The following is an 18,146-nucleotide window of genomic DNA, read 5'->3' as shown; positions in this document are numbered from 1 at the left end:
TTGGAGGACTCACAATTCATCTCTGCATTACGTGAAGAGTGCGAGCCGCGCTTCATACGCCTCAGGAAACATCGTCTCGAGGAGTTGAGCAGTAAGAGGACACTCAGCCGTCGATGGCGCGGGCACCACAATGACGATAGGAATCCGTCGCCTGGTGCGAAATAATAGTGTGGTGCGCAGAGCAGCGAGGAATAATGCGGTTAGTGGTGTGAGGCGACCCGCCAAGCTCGGGTTCGTGACTCGATGCGGGAATGCTGTGCAGGGTTGTTTTCCCAACATGGCACGAGGAGAAGGGTTTGTAGAGTATATTTTCAGAGTAGCACAGCGGCTTCTGAGCGCTCCTTAAGGCTGCCTGGCGCTAACGAGCAAGCCAGCAGGCAGATAACGAGGTATTGCTTGAAACTAGTAACCGGCGACCCACGGGAAAATCATACTGGGTTGCCCAGAAGAGGAGACAGAGCCAAGTTGATTGCTAGGCTTATATCCTCGCATGACAGAGTGCTTGCCTCGACTGAAGCCTCTTGTTAGCACGCTTCAGACGAATAGAGCGATTTAGTTAAGAATTCAGGCCGTAGTAACAAGTGAGGTTTCAAGTGCTAAAAATTAGAAATGACGAACAGAGAGCTGGGACTATGGTCGTGATGAGAAGGCAGTACAATGATACTGGCATGGAAGGGTATCATTTCTCGATGAGCAAGGTCTCGGTGAAAGTTCGCCAGGGTTCTGGAGAGGCCTCGTCATAAAGGGTATAAACAACATCCACAAACAGAGATCCTAGTTTGCGATAGTTAATATCACAGGAAACATCGTAGAGACGGGGCGGGGCTTGGCCGGAATCACTACTGTCTCTGTCCCCGGAGAAGACTGAGGTGCAGCCCTCTTCGATCTCCATAACTCGTGCAAGTACACAAACCAACTCGCTCCGGCACCAAAGGCCCTCTTTGGCATTACATCGATGCATCAGGCTCAATATTTTTCGCCTGATTTCTGGATCTCGACATTTCAATCCAGCGAGATACAACGAAGGCAGAAAGCCACCTTCGAAAGTAAATCCAAGCCACGTCTCGTCATTTGAGGCATGTTGCACCCCTTCCTCCGCTGCGGCGACAATTGCTTTGAAATCGTCAATATAGTCAAGATATATATCTTGCGAGATTTCCAGTGCAGTGTTTATGTGTATTCTGGTTGAAAGAAACTTTGCGTAGAGGAATTGCACCGCGAACGGGGAGACATCTTGCCCTGGATGCAATTTCAAGCCCTCAAATGCTCTAAACCATGAGGCGAGCTGTGTCTTTGCAATGTCTTGCTCGTTGGTCAGGGCACGAAGTGACAGGGCCAAGTCACTCCTATGGGTATCAAGACGATGAGCTTTTGACGCAGCCACCCTCAAGCTCTGGGCTTTGGGAGTGAGTTTAAGCAATATCTCTCTTGCAACTCCCAGATTTTCGAAGCGTAACTGCTCGGAAGCCACGGCGAGAGCGTCGATGGAGGGGCGTCCGTTGAAATCCCAACTAAACATGCCCGTTGAGATTCGAAGGCGATTGAACAAGTTCAACAAACTCGGATGAGGTTGACGGTGGTGGAAGTTTAGTTCAGTAGCTTGAGATAGGATGCTGCTACCTTTTTCCACAAGAGTGATGGCATTTCTATCATTTGTGCGATATAGTTCGATGCAAGTGAACAGCACACAAGATACGAGAGCAAGATCAATCGACTCATTGGCCGGTGTCTTCTGTAAGTAGTCTGATAAGGACAAGATGGACTTGTTGTAGTACCTCAGTCCTTGACGGCAATGTGTGCATAAACAACTCGAGATGTGTTGCACGCTTCCTGATTCGTTGTGTCTAACAAGTGTACCCAGAGCAAATAGCGCTAGACGGACTGGAACCTCGGTGGTTGCAATTTGTAGGAAAAGGCTCTGCCACAGGTCGGTGTCGAACGCACCACTAAGGGCGGACGAAACCTTGCGGCTGTAAAGGCCATATGCCTGCCACTCCTGCCGAGTGGCGCTGAAAGCTGAGAGTAGCGTCGTAGAAGTACTGATGACTGTTGAACGCGAGATTTGTGCCAGAGTCGAGGAGATCAACTCTAATGGATAGCCTCCACAACCCAGCCCTGCCTTGATGCATCGCTGGCATGTAGGCCGGGCTTGATCGCATTTGACACGTCGTTTCTTGCAGGTTAAGCAACCGGCCCGTGACTTGGGCGCATGTCGTCCAAGATTTGCCATCATCGACTGTTTCAAACTTGGCAGAGTTGCAACAGTCTCAAGTAGACTATATATTGATCGAAAGGAGACCAAATCGGTGTACTCCGTAATGAGGGCATGGGATATCTACCCCAGAATCATGGGGTGGCCTGACCTGTCCATGAAGCAAAATTTCAGGGAAACGGATTAACAATGGAGCAGCTTCAAGAGAGCGGTGTCAGGAGAGGCAAGGACCTCCCATCACATTAAGTCTCACATCTTTCAAGTCAATAGAGAAGGAGATTTAGGCACTTGGAGACACAAATTTGGGAGGTGTCCTTAGGTACCCGTCTCGGAAGAAGTCACGTGAAATGCGATGGTCACGGGACTGCGGGGAAACTAATTCGATACGATAATTACACGTCCTGCAAACAGGCAACGAAGAAACACCATTCGAGATCCAGGATCTGGCGCCGTGGCTTCGACTTGCTTTCCTTTTGTCTTCTGGAAACCGTGTCTTTTACCGGCTCGATGGGTATGTCTTGATGGGTTGATGCTCCAGTCTGCGTACTGTCAACGATGACCTAGATTTCTCCTACTGCCACTTCCACACCTGCGACCTGCCAATTCCCGGCCTTCAGAATGGTCCGCTTAGTCCCCGACAAACTCGCCTTATGTCTTCTGACCTTTCTCTTGACGGAAATAGCCCTGACTGCGAAAGTGACGAACCCTAAAAAGGTCCCCAAAAATGCTGTCCTCCTTTCAAAGGTCTCGGCGCTCACCGTACGATCTGGCAAGCAGACTGCGTCCAGACGGGTCAAGCCTGTCCCGCAGTTGCAATGTGTGGGCCCTGCCAATATCTGCAAATTATATGCGATTGATGTGATGCGTTGTACGAATGAAGGCGCTGATTACGACGAGAACAACGTGCAGTGGAGCTGCAAAGCTTCACTGCCAGAAGAATTCAAGCTCGGCGCGACAGATGTCTCCTGTGAAGGCTATCTTAGCAGCGAAGATCCCTATGTCTTGTCTGGAAGCTGCGGCGTTGAGTACAGGCTCCTTCTGACAGACAAGGGTGAGGCTAGGTACGGGTCGCAAAGCAGTTGGGGATCTAGGAAATATGGCGACGGGAACAGCAACGCTGTCGAGACATACGCTGGATATCTTTTCATGGCCTTGTTTTTGGGCGTGCTTTTCATCATTCTGCGCGGGATTTACAAAGCCTGGCGTGATGAAGCCCGTCGCAGACCAACAACACGACCACGGGGAGGCGGCGGCGGTTTTGGGGGAGGTGGTGACGATGACCCACCGAATGATCCACCACCGCCATACTCGGCTCGCCCCAAGAAGGCAACATGGTCTTCAGGATCACGGTCAGGGACATTCTCGACCACTCGGACTCAACAGGAGGGATGGCGACCTGGTTTTTGGACTGGCACTGCGGCCGGAGCGGCAGCCGGCTACCTAGCGGGCAGAGGCAATCAGACTCGGACCGAACAGCAACCTCCAAGACGTGGTACAGGGAGCAATTGGTTCGGAGGTGGCGGGGGTTATGCAGGACCATCTACACCTCGATCCTCAGGCTCTGGATCAAGCTCATCTTCCGGCGCAAGACACGAGAGTACAGGTTTCGGTGGTACTTCGAGGCGTTGAGCTCTCTGCCTGACATATCAGCGAATTCATTGTTGTAGAAGCACAACACAATGCCTGATAGATCAGAATTAAAGCAACCGAAGTCTTTCTGATAACCCAAAATGAATGTCTGCCCTTGACTCTGCCCTCTAGAAACAATACCAATTATTTGTAGCTGCTGGAGCCCGGCCCGACTCACCCTCCCAGGCTCCCAGGCTCCCACACTGATGCACAGTGCAGGTGGAGTCTGACATGGAAGCCAGTGCAACCCGAAACAGGCAACCCCCAGTACTCTTTTCTGACTTTTATCCATGATCCATCCTCCTTACCATCAAATCTCACTTCCCAAATTCCCAGACATTTTTAGAGTCCTAATCCTCTCGGAGCCCCTTTACCCAGCTGCACAGAAATGACCATAAACAGGGCCCTCGGATGAAACCTCAGGACCAAAATGATGTGATATGATTGCGTTGCATAAGTGCGAGCCCTAGATTTCACCATCCCTGGTATTCAGTCCTGGGAAGCAACATCTCCAGTACTTTCGCGAATGCTGGCGCGTGGGCTCCTAGCATCCATATCCTGACCTCTTTGGATAACCTGAATCTGGCTGAGAAGTGTCGCCGGGGGCGCTCGCAGAAACAAACAAGGCCATCGGCACGATCTAGACGCGTGATTTTATTTCTCGCCAATACGTCGAACGCCGTTGTTGACCTCCTTCATGCACGCTTGATATCCAGGCATTGAGGACAAAAGCATAGGACATGCAACCGCCCCCTTGGTTCGTGCAGCAATCTGTTTTCTCTGGGCCCTTTTCGTACGCACGAGTCCGCAAGACAAACAAAGTAGAGGGTCTCTGGACAAGACATCCTCATTTCAAGCTTCATCTCTTTGTCAGGTGTGCAGCGGCCCAACGGGCCTTGCATGCTTTGTTTTGATATAAGCCATCGCGAGAAAGGGAAGACCTTATAACATCAGCACGACATCGCCTAAAGCTGCGAAGGAGGGTGGGAGAGAGTACGTTGGCATCACCACTTTTCTGCATGCGGCTCTTTAGTCGGGGCATCATTGCTATTATCAGGCCCAGCACTACTGGTACTTCTAGTCTATCTGGCAGCAGCAGCAGCAGCAGCAATACTGCAAATATCCCGAAAAGAACCAGTGTCACCTCACTGCCGCATCATTTGGGGCTTGCGAGCAAAACTGGTCACCTCAACAACCACCAACTCTTCGTCTCACATCCTTGTCACCACCATCAATATTCGCGGGAGATATCAACCTCTTGCCTGATTTCCTCAACTTTGTTCCTCACAGATTACAACCCGGTCAACAGTCGTCCTGCTCTGCGGCAAGCTTGGTCGTCATTTCCGTGGCGGTGCGAGAGAGCCTCATCTCTCGTTGCTGCGTCGCGCGTTAGTGAAAGATCTCACTCGTCGTCCAACATGACGCGTGAGTGTATCGATCTGACTTCTGACGACGACGAGGGGCTAGACAACCGCGTGCTGCCACCTCGGAATCACACCAGCCTGGGCTCTTCTACCGCCTCTCGAAAGAAGCGACCAGAAGACGCTCGTCCATGCACACAAGGTACTTGATCTTTCATGCTCTCTTTCTACCCTTTTCTACCCTATTATCTGAAGAAGGCTTTCTCAGTGTGAAATACATATCTAAATCTCTCTGACTCAGATGGAGGGCAACCTCGTGAAGGCGGCCTGAGAAATATCTCGCATCCACGTCACGGGCTATCCAACAATGATCCCATCCTGCTGGATGAAGAGGACGAAGTCGATGCTGCCACCACCACCTCTACCACCAATACTCTCCGCTCCACCCTCAACTCGCACAATCGAACCGTCAGACTGGACGGGAGGAATGACGCTACAGCAACCTCAACAAGCGGAACCAATCGCCAGGCACATCAAAACAACAGCACACTCACCACCAACGAGGCCAGAAGTGATGAAGGAGTGAATGACGCCAATCGCATAAACAGCAACAGCAGCACAGCTGCAGCTACACCACCTGCACCCGTGACACCACCCGTGACACTGCCATCTCGTCGGCGCCCACTACCCAACCTCGGGAAGACCGTGCTAGGCCCAGGCATGCCTCCACCGCTGTACCCTGACCTGCCGAACTTCGGCGGACCGTGGCTCGTGAAAGACCGCGAAGGGGATATCCCCCCAATCTGGGTTCCTTACAGATCGATCCCACAAGATATGACACCACTGCCACCTGAGCCGCTACTTGATGCAGAGCCGGGCCCCGAGTTTGACATGATCGAATCGGACGTGGACGTGGATGCGGACATGGATATGGACTCTGAAGAGGCAGAAGACCTTAAGATGGCGATTGCAATGTCCTTGGAAGACCAGGGTGCGTTGTTGGTCAGCAGCGGTAGCAGCGCTGCGAGGATGGATGTCGATGTTGATCTCGACATCGGTGAATATGAGGATGAGGATGATGAAGATGTGAGACCTGCGTTTCGTGCCAGTCAACTTAAGCGGAAGAAAAGGGCACCACCCGGAGCGGAATTTCCTATGAGAAGAATGCATGCGAGACCGATCTCGATTGATTTGACTCGCCCGGGCCATGGAACAGCTACAGACACGGAATCAGATAGAGATACAAACGCTATGGGTGCGAGTTTGGGGCCATGCCCACGTCGTCGCAGCAATGACTTACTCAGTACACACGGCCAAGACGGAACCGCAGTTCGAAGCATCGAAGCCATTGAATCGCCAGTTCGCACAGCCTTGGGTTTGCAGACGCGTCAGACATTGACGTCGGCAGCAGGAGCATCAATTCGCGACGATCGAACCATTTCAGCTTCCCCAACCACTGCAACAACTACACAGGGTCAAAAAGGGCCGACATCGGAACCGTCTGAGCTCACATCGTTCAATCTATTAACTCTGAACCGACACGCAATGGAGGCGGAGCGGTTGATGCGACTTAAGCGGAAGCGTGAAGCAGAAGCAGAAGCAGAAATAGTGGTAGTGGATGGTGATATCAACAGAGGAAGAGTGCCTGCTAGGTCGAACCGTGAAGGGTCCAAGACCATTAGCCCCTCTCCACCACCGTCGAGGAGAGCGAGATTAGGCGTACAAGGGACCTCTCTCCATCAACCCGGGAGTGCTGCCGGCGTCGCGGATGCCAAGGGAGCAGCAGCAGCAGCAGCGACGGTACCATCAACTTCACAGCGAGTACAAGGATCAGCACCTACCTCGTCGAATGCTATGTATTTCCCCACCGGCAAAGTATTTCAAACCTACATCAACGGATTCCCGTCCGCAAACACAATAACATTTCCTCAACTGATCGGACGCAAGGAGTCATTGACCGGTTGCCTGCTCTCGAGTTTCGTCTGGGACTTCGACTGGCTGTTGCCGCACTTTGCGACAGCTAAGACGAAGTTCCAGCTCGTGATGCATGCCAAATCAGCCGCGCAGCGGGAAGCATTACTTGGGGATTTCCGCGGTATCAGCAACGTGCGGCTCTGCTTCCCGCCCATGGACTCGATCATCAATTGCATGCACAGTAAATTGATGCTGTTGTTCTACGACGCCAGTGATATGGACATGGCTGTGGCGATGAGCATGCCCAGTCGAACTATCAGCGGCACGAGCTGGCTGGCAGGGCCTCGATGTCGCATCGTCGTGCCGACGGCCAATCTGACTGGGGCCGATTGGGGGGTAGGCGGTGTCATGGAAAATACTGTGTTTCTGATTGACTTGCCTGTAAAGGGGCAGCCAACCGCAGCTCCAACTGATGCATCAGGAGAAGGAAACGAGATAGCGTTCCAGAAGTCCTTGGTGGCATTCCTGCAAGCACAGACCGTGCCTGAAGACATCCTCGAAAAGCTCGACCATTTTGATTTCCGAAATACTGCAGAGTATGGATTTGTCCACACCATCGGTGGTATGCATGGAGGAGAGCGGTGGCGTACGACTGGTCTGGGTGGCTTGTGTCGCACGGTCGCAGAACTAGGTCTCGCCAGCTCCAATTCTCCTGAAGTCCACTATGTAACCTCCTCAGTTGGCAGTCTGAACGATGAATTTATGAGTGTTATGTACTCAGCAGCCCAGGGGGACAACAATGGGTTGACAGGTGCCCGGCACCGTACTACTGGGACATTTCAACGTCAGTTGGGGGCAACAAAAGATCCCATCGTTTCCACCAGGGGCCTGACAGCCGCCGCAGTAACAGACAAGTGGCGTCAACGTTTTCGGTTCTTCTTTCCCAGCGAAAATACGGTCAAGGCTTCCATCGGGGGACCAGGCGCTGCAGAGACGATTTGTTTCTCTGACAAGTGGTGGCAGAGTTCAAGATTTCCCCGACAGAACATGCGAGATTGCGTTTCTGCGAGGCGTGGCTGTCTGATGCACAACAAAGTACGTAGACATCTTGAAAGAGCACTGACCAAAGGTAATTGAATGCACGTCAATGCTAACCTTACAGCAGCTCATGTTCGTGGGATACCCCACCCCTGTAGTGAGGAGTTTGAAGACTGGAAAGAGCAAAAGCTACATTGGCTGGGTCTATGTTGGAAGTGCAAATCTCTCAGAAAGTGCATGGTGAGTCTTTTCCTTGAATCCGCGCCAAATTCGTGGCCTAGTGCCACAGGGACAGTGCACATGACATTCTGGGCCAGACCGCTGTCGTTGGCGCAACAATTCGGTTGGAAAGACATCAAGCTGACATGTATACTTCCTGCAGGGGTCGACTTGTTCAGGACAAGAGCACAGGGACTCCCAAGTTGAATTGTCGCAACTGGGAATGTGGAGTCATTGTTCCTGTTGAAGAGGAGGGTGAAGATATGAAATCATCGACCAACAGCAGTGGTGAAGGCGCGCTCGTCGTGATGGGTAGGGTCGTCCCAGTCCCAATGGAGCACCCCGGTAAAAGTTTCGAAGGAAGAAAACCCTGGCTGTTCTCGGAAGGGATTACGCGGTGACAGCCATAGTGGAAAGCTGGGGGGAATTGACAGCAATGGACGCCCTTGTGGACTCCATAGTTTAGGTTGAGAACGTCCTGAAGTGAAGTAGATTGAGATGAAGATGACGATACCAATGCACGGATGATGGGGCAGCTAGGCTGCTGGGGAGTCTACAGGGGCCCAGAATCGTCACTGACACATGCCTTGGTCTTGTGGCAGCCCTTGGTAGAGAGTCGGGTTGTAATTAGTGTGACTTGGTACCTACGATTAGGTATCTGTACTCCTTGTCGAGGGCAGATAGGAGTGATTAGTGAATTCTGTGCAGGCCCGATTCAAGAATCAAGACTGATCGGTCCCGGTCACTAGTAGGAATAATGGAGCCTTTCGCTTGCGCGGATGGCCGCAAGACTTAACAGGGTTATTCTGTACGAGTGACAGACAGACAGCCGATGACAGGTGCTCTCGGAACTGTGGATCTTGGGTGCCAGTGCAACTTGCGTTACACCAGCTTCTCTGGTCAAGAACCGCGGATACAACGGGTTGCAATTACTCGTATGATGAGTGGACCTTGGTGCTGTTAATCAACGAAGCACGTGGGCCTTCATGCCCTCAACCTCGATTCTAGAGCAGCTTACTCGTCCTCGACCTGGCGATGATGGTGAGTAGTAATAACGAGTTTGTAAGGTTGTAGTCATGCCGCTTGTACCGAGTGCGGAAATGTGGAACAAGCAGGCTCTGTCGATCATCAACCTCAAGCGACGAAGTTGAGTGTGCGATGTCGATCATACCCTCAAGCACGAACTTGAGTGTGGGAGACGGCCAGAGAAGAAAATCTCCTTTATCAGTCAGCCACCTTCAGGCTGGGATGTGGTGGCTTTGTATGAAAATAAGCGGGACCCTGTCGCTGGACTGCTTGAGCTGGCTGGGGAAACGATTCCCGAAGTTAGTTGAATAGTTGTGAGCCATTCCGTCCTTGGGAGTGGGTTGGGAAAGCCTGAGTGGTCGAGTGAAAGGAGCTTGAATTGGACCCCGCGAAAAGCCATTGAAAGCTTGTGCGGGCCGCAATTTATTCGGTGATAAACTTTTGGGGGCTATCGGCCTCCCTAAGTTAAGGCTAGACAGCCCTTGTTGTAACCGTAGCTGACTCCGTACTGTAGTCCTTAGTGGGCACTGCGTACCAGGTAGGACTCCTCGCCTACCAACGGGTACGGAATTCTGACTGGAGAGAACGAGGTACGGAGTACCAGGTATTCGGTCTTCCGTACCTTCTTGCCTCCAACCAACCTTAAGTGTACGTACACTCCCGAGGCTTGGCCGCGTTTCGAGCCAAATGAGCCATTTCTGCAACATGCGAGAGCGGCAAGCTGCTGGGGTGGAAGACGAGCCGGGGAAGCGACAGATAGTTCCCAATGGCGAGTGGGATGGAGGATTGTTTGTGCTTTTTTTTAGAAGTATTTCTAGCTCGACATATTTACAAGAGGGTCTAGACTCTAGACGCCGCTGTGAAGTCGTGCAACGGAGTCCAGAGTGCTACCTATCTAGGGACCTACCTAGATAGGCAGCTACATTTGCTATGAAGCATGAAGATAGCTGAGGAGGGACAAGTGGAAGGAGTTGTCGGCGGTGGTTCCCAGCATCACGGCATTGCCAATACGAGAAGATCAACACTGTTGATTGCGGGGGACCCTCCGTCCTCCGTAGACTGCAGTACGACGAGTCTCAGAGGGCTGGGTGTTGCTGGAGATGAGGTGGTACGGGGGGAGTGGTAAGTGGTAACTATGCGGTGGCAATTCTGGCGGGGTTGAAGTCGTGACAAGGCCTTGGCACTTCTTGGAGGGGAGAAGGACGCACAACTACGGATTAGGCAGGTACAGAGTACGGAGTACCAGATACATCGTGCCATACCAGGTACCATGTGCAACACCAGGTACTACACCAGGTACTACACCAGGTACCATACCTGGTACTACGGTAAGCCGTCCTGGAACCGCTCCTGCCTCGAAACACGCTCCTTATGTATAGGACGGGGGAGGTGGTACAGAGTACAGAGTATCTACCAGGTGGTCGTCTGCAAGGCTCGCATCAAAGCCAGCAATTCCCCGAGCCCTCGCTGTCCTCCTCATACGTACGCAGACATGTTTCTGACACGGGCGAGAGTCCATTGCCTGCGGACTGCCTGCGGTAGACAGAGGCTGGCACGACGGTCAGTACAGAGTACTTGGTGCGCCGTATTCGCAGTTGCTTGTAGAGGCAGCTTGAAGACGATGAACCACACCACCTCGGGGCTACAGGGCCGACTCGACTCCTCTGGATGGCACTGCTCGTACGAGTGAGCTGCCTCCAGGCCCGCATGGTGTTGATACACTGGCCAACTACGAGGCGTAGGCGCTGGCGTTGGGTCTTGAAGGGAATTAGCGTGGCCCGGGGATCAGGAATCATTGCATTTAGCGTGGCTTCGCCTCTTTCAATGACCGTCCTTGCAGGGATAATGTGCACTGTCGCCGCACAATCGTCACGAGTCACGAGTCACGAGTCACGACTTACGACCCCTCTTGAATCGGTGGGCGCTCTCGAGAACATTTACTGCTGTATTCGTAGTCGTACTCCGTACTTCGTAGCGCATCAGACTGCCTCGCACCTCGTTCTCCCCAGCTGCACCTTGCCAGTTGTAACCCACTTGGGGCCAGGGTTCGGCGCCACAAGCATGAGAGGCCAAAGCTCACGATCGAGCTGCCAAAAGTCTCACTTTCTTATTCTGGCCTAGTCCAATGGCCACTGTCAGGGTCGTGGTCCCGAACCGTTCGCTTGGGTCGCGCGTGTTCCATGATCGGTTGACCCCGACATGAGAGAGCTGCCAGCTCAACACTCAGTGCTCAGGGCTCAATAGGCCGTACCTCCGTCTTGGGCTTGTCATGCAGGCTTCATCGGGACCCTCGGGCTCTCGTTCTTTCAACGGAACCGCAAGGATGGTGGACAACTCACCAATCAGGGTAGTCTACCACCTCCGTGGCAAGTTTCAGTGACAAACACCGCGTAGCCACGGCAGAAGGCGAGTGAAGTCTGCGGTTGTAGCGTCTGAGCCATGTTGAATCACGCATCGTTCAAAGCCATGAGCGCCTTGTCCACATGCCAGGTAGTTTCTTGTGCTAACCACGACACAGTCCAAGGGCGTCATTTCCTTATTCCGGCTCAATTCCGACGGGATGGGGGTGGACTTCCGATGGGATCAAGGCCGACCCGGTCTCTGCTGTGTTGGTATGGAAGAGTACTGGATGCGCCATCCCGACAAGTCCGTAGTCTGCACAGATCAGTCGCCAGTAGCAGGTCCACGAAGTGTTGTTGCGAATGCAAGGACCCGGATCCCTTCAAAGATACTGCCAAACTCAAAATGAAAACCAAGCAATTACTCCAGATCTTGCATCCGTACATACCTACGCCGTACTGGGTTGCCCAAATCTGCTATCCACCACACATTACGTAATATTTCTCCGACCCACAACAGGTCGCGGGTGTTGACGGTGAGGCGAACAGTTATGCAATTAATGCAGAAGATGCCTTGATTACCATGGCAGATTGAGTGCTCACTTATGTTGTGGCTGGGCTTTCTACGCAACCGACCTTGATGATGATCTGCGGTCCACCTCTGCCCTCAGCGAGACTCCCTCGAGCAAACTTGGTCGGTGGGCTGCCCATTGGGCTGAGGAGATCTAAACCCCTGACATCGATGCGCCTGGACCAAGGCCTGCAGAAAATAGAGTTTCTTTTGGGATGGAGATTGATCGGCATTACTCCCTGCAGCAGCTAGCCCTGAATGAGCCACCATGCTCGGTCTATTTCGCACACTTTTCGTCCTGAGGCTGCAAGTGAGCCAGTCAACCAGTCTGCTAATTCAACGCTGTGGCTCCCGCTTACGAGGGCCGGGTCTGTCAAGCGGACTTGGTCGTGGCCCCATAATAGAGCAACAATTCTCGGAAGAGCGCGAGGTACAAGCGTTCGAACAAAGCTCACCCCGTCTGTGGTAAGCCTGCCCTCGAGGGACTAAATCAAGCTAGAATTGGGTTGAGTGTTGACGGTGGCATCAGCGCTCGGTTTTGAGCGGTGCTATTTGAGCGGTGCTATTCGAATTGCAATCTCAGCTTCGGTTGTGTCGGCGGATGATCATACCATTACATGGGACATCAGCCGCTCCCCCTGCAGGCGACGACCCGGCAGCTGAGTGTCTGAGTGTTCGGGATGCGCATGTCTGGTCCCTGAGTCCCTCCCTGTGTGCATGCAACGCTCACGACTGAACATGGCATTTGCAAATATGCTCCCTCTGTGGGCCGTCGATGCTGGAATGCAATTCTCCAAAGTCATGCGGAACACCTGCATAGTGTCGATCCGCCTCCTCGGGAATAATGTTGACGACGATTCTGGGATGCATTATACCTCTTCCCTCGTGCGGAATACCACTGGATGCAGGGAGGCAGTGACTTGGTCCCTGGCGGGCTGTCTCATCACTGACAACTGCTTTCCTTTCCTGTCCTGTGCGTTGCGGCAAACATGTCGCGTCATGGTACTGCGCATGATTCCCTATCTTTGCGTTGATTCAGGGTGTTACATCACAGTGTGGTCTGGACCGGCGCGAAACCAAGGCGGTGGTGCTTTCGTTGTGCGCCCGCTGATGGAGAGGATGACATGAAGATGACCACTGACCAGGCTACGGCTATTTAAAGGATCCGTCATACGTTCTGCCATGATGCCGCCATGCTGATGCGACACACGTTTGAACATGGAACTGATACTCTATTGGTCTTCCCATTAGACTGCTCACCTGATTTGGATATTGGGTGGTATAGAGGCAAGTGGGAGTGCGGTCGTGGCTGACGTTCGATCACCACCGACGACAAGGTGAGCCACAACAAATCTACATATAGCGAGCGCTTTGCTCTTACTCTAAATACACCACACCACGCGTCGCGCGTCGCGTCCAAGACGCGGCATACTCCACCATATGGAAGAAAGAGCCAGTTTTGTACTGCTGTAGCCGTAGTGTATCTGTTGTGAGCTTGTGATGCTACCACTACGGAGGACGGCAGTTGACTCACATTCTGAACTGATAGCCGTGCCAGATACACTATTTACGGATGCCTCCGCCGATGCAGCGGTGGTCTTGCACCAGCTGGGCAACACATGCAGGTTCGCTACGTGCCAGCGCCAATCGCACCTTGTGATCGAGTCGGATACTTGACCCAAAGTCAATCCAGCCCACCGGGCTCTCCAGACCCAGCACTTCTTCTCTCGAGGACTGCTGGGAGCCTGGGATCTTGCTTCTCCCTCCCCTCCCCCTCCCCTTTCCCCCGGCACCCCTGTGACTTCTGATGGGCCTGGGCTGAGGAAAGCAGACTAATGGATCAGTAGTCGGTGGAGTGGCGGCGGTGGATCCGGATACAGGATTCGCTTTGGTGGGCCTTGAGCCCTAGCCGTGCCTGAAGACATTCATGGACACGCGCCGCCCATGCCCCTGCCCTGCCCCTGCCCCTGCCCCCATCGCCCTACGAGCCTAAGCGTGCTTGAGCCTGAGCGGACACCTACAGGCTACAAGCTACAGGCTCCAGGCTTCAGGCTTCAGGCTTGCTACGAGTAAGTATGTCTGTACTAACCCCCGAAGCCTTCGCCTGAGTGTGAGCGGGCATCTTCGCCTGCGGGCTCCCTACGCGGGCTTCCCTCCTCTCTCTTCCCTCCACCTGGGGCCACAACGAGAAAGCGCACGGCAGCAAGCTTGCCATGCTGGTTGGCACTAAACGTCCCCTCCGTCCCAGTTAGTCAGGTCGATGTTTCCTCTTTCTTCCCACGCGTTACTGCATGTATTGGGGTGGTTCCGCCGACGCCTTCCCCCCCCCCCTCGCCCGCGTCTTATTCGTGGACAAGCAGGGCATTCCGTCAGATCTTTTCCACCAAGGATCTGCTGCTCACCAACTATCGTTTCATTGACGACACAAATCCGTCTCGACTCGGAAAGCCAGAGCACCATCGTCTGTGAGAGTCGCGGCTCTCGATCACGGCTGCTGGTGCGGGTGCTGGTGCGGTCACTGTCGCTGTTGCCGGTGTTGTTGGTTCATCAAAAGCCGACGCGGTCTCTCCTTCCCTGGGAGTCTGCGACTTACCATCCCAACCCATGGAGCACAGAGTTACCGCTAGACACTTCCTGCCTCCTGTTCGTCATTCCCAAACTCTATATCTCCCTCATCCCCGCCAGACTTTCAGGTCATCCAGAGCTTCGTCCCTCCCCAAGGTCTCCCGAAAGTCTATCGCTTAACCACCCTGGCACTTGCAACATAGAGTTGATAATAGACTTTGGTCATCCAGTGACCCTCACAAGGCACAACTATTCGCGTTACCGGAGGCTATTGGCCACCTCTACCAGGGCTGCCTCCAGCACCCCCGAGCTCTCTGCTTTTGGCCTGCGACCGAGCCTGGTGCCGTTTGAGCGGTTGACCCTTTCAAACCTCCCCCCCCCCCGGGGGCCCAGTGTGTTGAGCACAAGCCATTTCACCGCTGCTGCGCCGTTTCTTCGCGCCAGCATAGCTTCCTGACCCGTTTCCTTAATCGACTGGGGACTACCCCTACCTAACACCACTGGCCCAGGTACTGAGGCTTAAGCACTGCCGTTTGGCAACGCAAGTTGTTGAGCAGCATTACGAGTACACTGCAACTTCTTGGTCCACTCCGCCAAACCCTCAAGACCCGATCAATTCGCTCCTCGTACCAGTTCCGCTTTGCATAAAGCAGCTTTGTTGACCATTAATGTCTTGGAGGACTGATAAGAACACCCATCCGCCGCGCTGCTCACCTAGCACTATTACTGTTGGCTGACCTGCTACGGAGTACGAGACGAGACCTACCCACCAAGGCAGCACAAACTGACGCCGTTGCTGTGATCGAGTGGGCCAAACAGTTTTGTGTGCAGAAAACCCAATCTTCACCATCAATCTTGCTTGCAGAACTGGCACTACTTTACCTCCAGAACCAAAAGTTACCTAGAGGCACTAAATCTACTCTCCAGTGGACTGCCTTTTGCCTTTGGCTTTCCCAATAAGTGGCTTCTCGAGATCGAGAGGAGCACAGAAGGTCGTGGTGGAGCTGCGACCCTGGACCTCTACCTGTGCGGGCAAATGAACCCAGCTGCTCAAAACAATAACGATCACCCCTCAGAACGCCCCCCAGCAATTCATCACCGCACTGTCCAAACTCTGTCTACCATTATTCTGCCCGGACTGCCACTCAAAACGCTTTGCGAAACTCAAATTCCTACGGATCACAACCTGAGCCGAGACATCCTCCTCTGGGGTGTCATTTGAATGTAAACAACGACTGACAACTTTCCCTCTACTCTCCGCCTGCACCGCCACCAGCTCGTGCATGAACATTGACTCTGTGGCCCTTTCCTTCCTACAAGTTGACACCTCCTCCAGATCCTGGCTTTCTATCGCACCCCTACTGGACTCTTGAACCATCCATCCGACAAATTTGCGGTCCCGTCAGGTCCAGAACTGGTGCTGCACAGACCCCAGAAACAGAGGACCGGTCAGCTACCAACCCAAGTGCTTGTATATTGTCTTGTCTGCCCCAGCTTGACTTTAAATCTTCATCAACTCAACTCTGTTCCTGGCGTCACATCTTAGTAACCTTTCAACCTTGGGTGTGCGTCTGCTGCCTGCGCCTAGGTCTGAGTTTCGCCTAAGTTAAAGTTCTGGCTCACGCGAAAACTCTCCTACAAGGCTGTGATATCTGATATCATTGTATTGTACTTCACCATTCAACACACTTCACCATGTCGACGGGGGGTGCTGCACTTCAGCCGACCTTCCATGGTCATGTAGCAACGACTCAAGATGCTCTGGTTCTGTTCGAGGCCTGCTTGCAAGGCCATCTTTCACATGTTCCCCGCCGACCACATGACCGGGAACGCAGCAGTCTGATCCGGAGCGGCTGTATCTTCATCTACGAAGAGAATGCATCTGGCATCAAGAGGTGGACAGATGGCGTCACCTGGAGTCCGAGTCGCATCCTTGGCAACTTCTTGGTCTATCGCGAACTCGACAAACCCTTCCCGCCAGGCGAGAAGAAGCGAGCCATGAAAAAGCAGCAAAGACGACCGAGTCGACCTGGAGAGCCCTACCCTCGGCCTGACGCGGGGTCCTTCTCAGATGGCGGCAGTCAGTCTTCGGCCTATGGCTCAGAAAGAGCAGCAACGGAAGTTGAGAGACAACTCATTGGCTCGCTCATCGACTCGTATGGATTCAAACAGGATGGCTTGGTCAAAAAGACCATGAGTGTCACTGTACAAGGAGTGACACATCATCTCGTCAGCTACTACAACGTCAATGATGTTATCCAGAACAATCTACGAACTCCTTCGCAAACCGACAATCTACAGTACATTCGTCCTCGACAAGAACTTACATCTAAGCAGAGCTTCCGATCTCCGATCGAGGATGTGGACGAAGTTGACGCCGCTCCCACCCCGTATGGTTATCGAGTCAACCAGCCGCCCTACATTCAAGACTACAAGCAGCAGCCGTATTACATGCCTCCCAACTATCCGTCTATGAATCAGCAACAGCCCCCAAGCGGAGCACCATATTCTATGGGTGTGCCTCCCATCGCTGGCTCTTACATCCAATCGCCAGTCCCGCCCTCACACATCCAAACAACTCGCAATGACTACAGCCAGTATGATCAATCCACGTACAACAGGAGCTATGACTCGTTGAATAACTCGATTCCTCCATCCTCCAAGTCGATGCCCCCTACCCCAACGACGATGCCGTCTATGGTGCCTGACAGAGGTCAACCCCAATCGGGAATGTATCCTCCTATGAGCATCCAACGCCCTATTGATAATCTCAGCCCCACGTCAATAGACTCGAGAAATAGCGGACCCTACCGCGCAAATCATTATCCCGTCAACCCCAGCCATACAGCCATGGATCAGTCTCGCCAAAGTCAGCCCTCCCCGACTCAGGTCAAATACGAGGATCGTCGGGATTCCAATCAGCAATCGTCCCATCTCTATGGCTCAAGGCCAGGTTATTATCCCGACGGTGCTGGACAATCCATGGGGTCGTCGCAGTATTCTCAACCGGGACAACTAGGACAGTGGCAAGGACAAAACCATCCTCAACAGTAAGTCATAGCGCCTGGACGAGTATTCTTCGAACGCGACCCAAATCTATTCTCATGGATTCGACGATCTATGTGTGTTCGTGTATGAATCTGTGGGTTAGAATTGTCCGCAGTGTCAATCTTTTGTGAGCACTTTCTGACTTCCGGGGCCGAAATAGGCAAATGAGTGTGCAGCACTTTATCACCGCTCCTTTAAACGCGAGTTAAACAAGTCACATTCTT

General features: G+C 53.0%; 4 protein-coding genes across 4 annotated transcripts; 3 read left to right on the top strand and 1 right to left on the bottom strand.

Annotated features, from left to right (window-relative positions):
• Positions 1-679: 679 nt before the first annotated feature.
• A1O9_06007 (uncharacterized protein) lies at positions 680-2,230 on the bottom strand (the record flags this gene model as incomplete). Its single annotated transcript, XM_013405220.1, has 1 exon — positions 680-2,230. One exon carries the CDS (start codon positions 2,228-2,230, stop codon positions 680-682), a length of 1,551 nt encoding a protein of 516 aa, XP_013260674.1.
• Positions 2,231-2,830: 600 nt separating this feature from the next.
• A1O9_06006 (uncharacterized protein) lies at positions 2,831-3,841 on the top strand (the record flags this gene model as incomplete). Its single annotated transcript, XM_013405219.1, has 1 exon — positions 2,831-3,841. One exon carries the CDS (start codon positions 2,831-2,833, stop codon positions 3,839-3,841), a length of 1,011 nt encoding a protein of 336 aa, XP_013260673.1.
• A 1,418-nt stretch (positions 3,842-5,259) lies between these two features.
• On the top strand, positions 5,260-8,774 carry A1O9_06005 (uncharacterized protein; the record flags this gene model as incomplete). The annotated part of the gene is made up of 4 exons (XM_013405218.1): positions 5,260-5,404; positions 5,504-8,211; positions 8,282-8,394; positions 8,444-8,774. 4 exons carry the CDS (start codon positions 5,260-5,262, stop codon positions 8,772-8,774), a joined length of 3,297 nt encoding a protein of 1,098 aa, XP_013260672.1.
• A 7,795-nt stretch (positions 8,775-16,569) lies between these two features.
• A1O9_06004 (uncharacterized protein) lies at positions 16,570-17,928 on the top strand (the record flags this gene model as incomplete). The annotated part of the gene is made up of 1 exon (XM_013405217.1): positions 16,570-17,928. The coding sequence occupies one exon, from the start codon at positions 16,570-16,572 to the stop codon at positions 17,926-17,928; it is 1,359 nt and encodes a 452-aa protein (XP_013260671.1).
• Between the last annotated feature and the right edge of the window lie 218 nt (positions 17,929-18,146).

This window comes from Exophiala aquamarina (genome assembly GCF_000709125.1).
Source record: "Exophiala aquamarina CBS 119918 chromosome Unknown aczIA-supercont1.4, whole genome shotgun sequence".
NCBI lineage: Eukaryota > Fungi > Ascomycota > Eurotiomycetes > Chaetothyriales > Herpotrichiellaceae > Exophiala > Exophiala aquamarina.
Note: the sequence above shows the minus strand (reverse complement) of the source record. Positions and strands in the feature narration are given on the sequence as shown.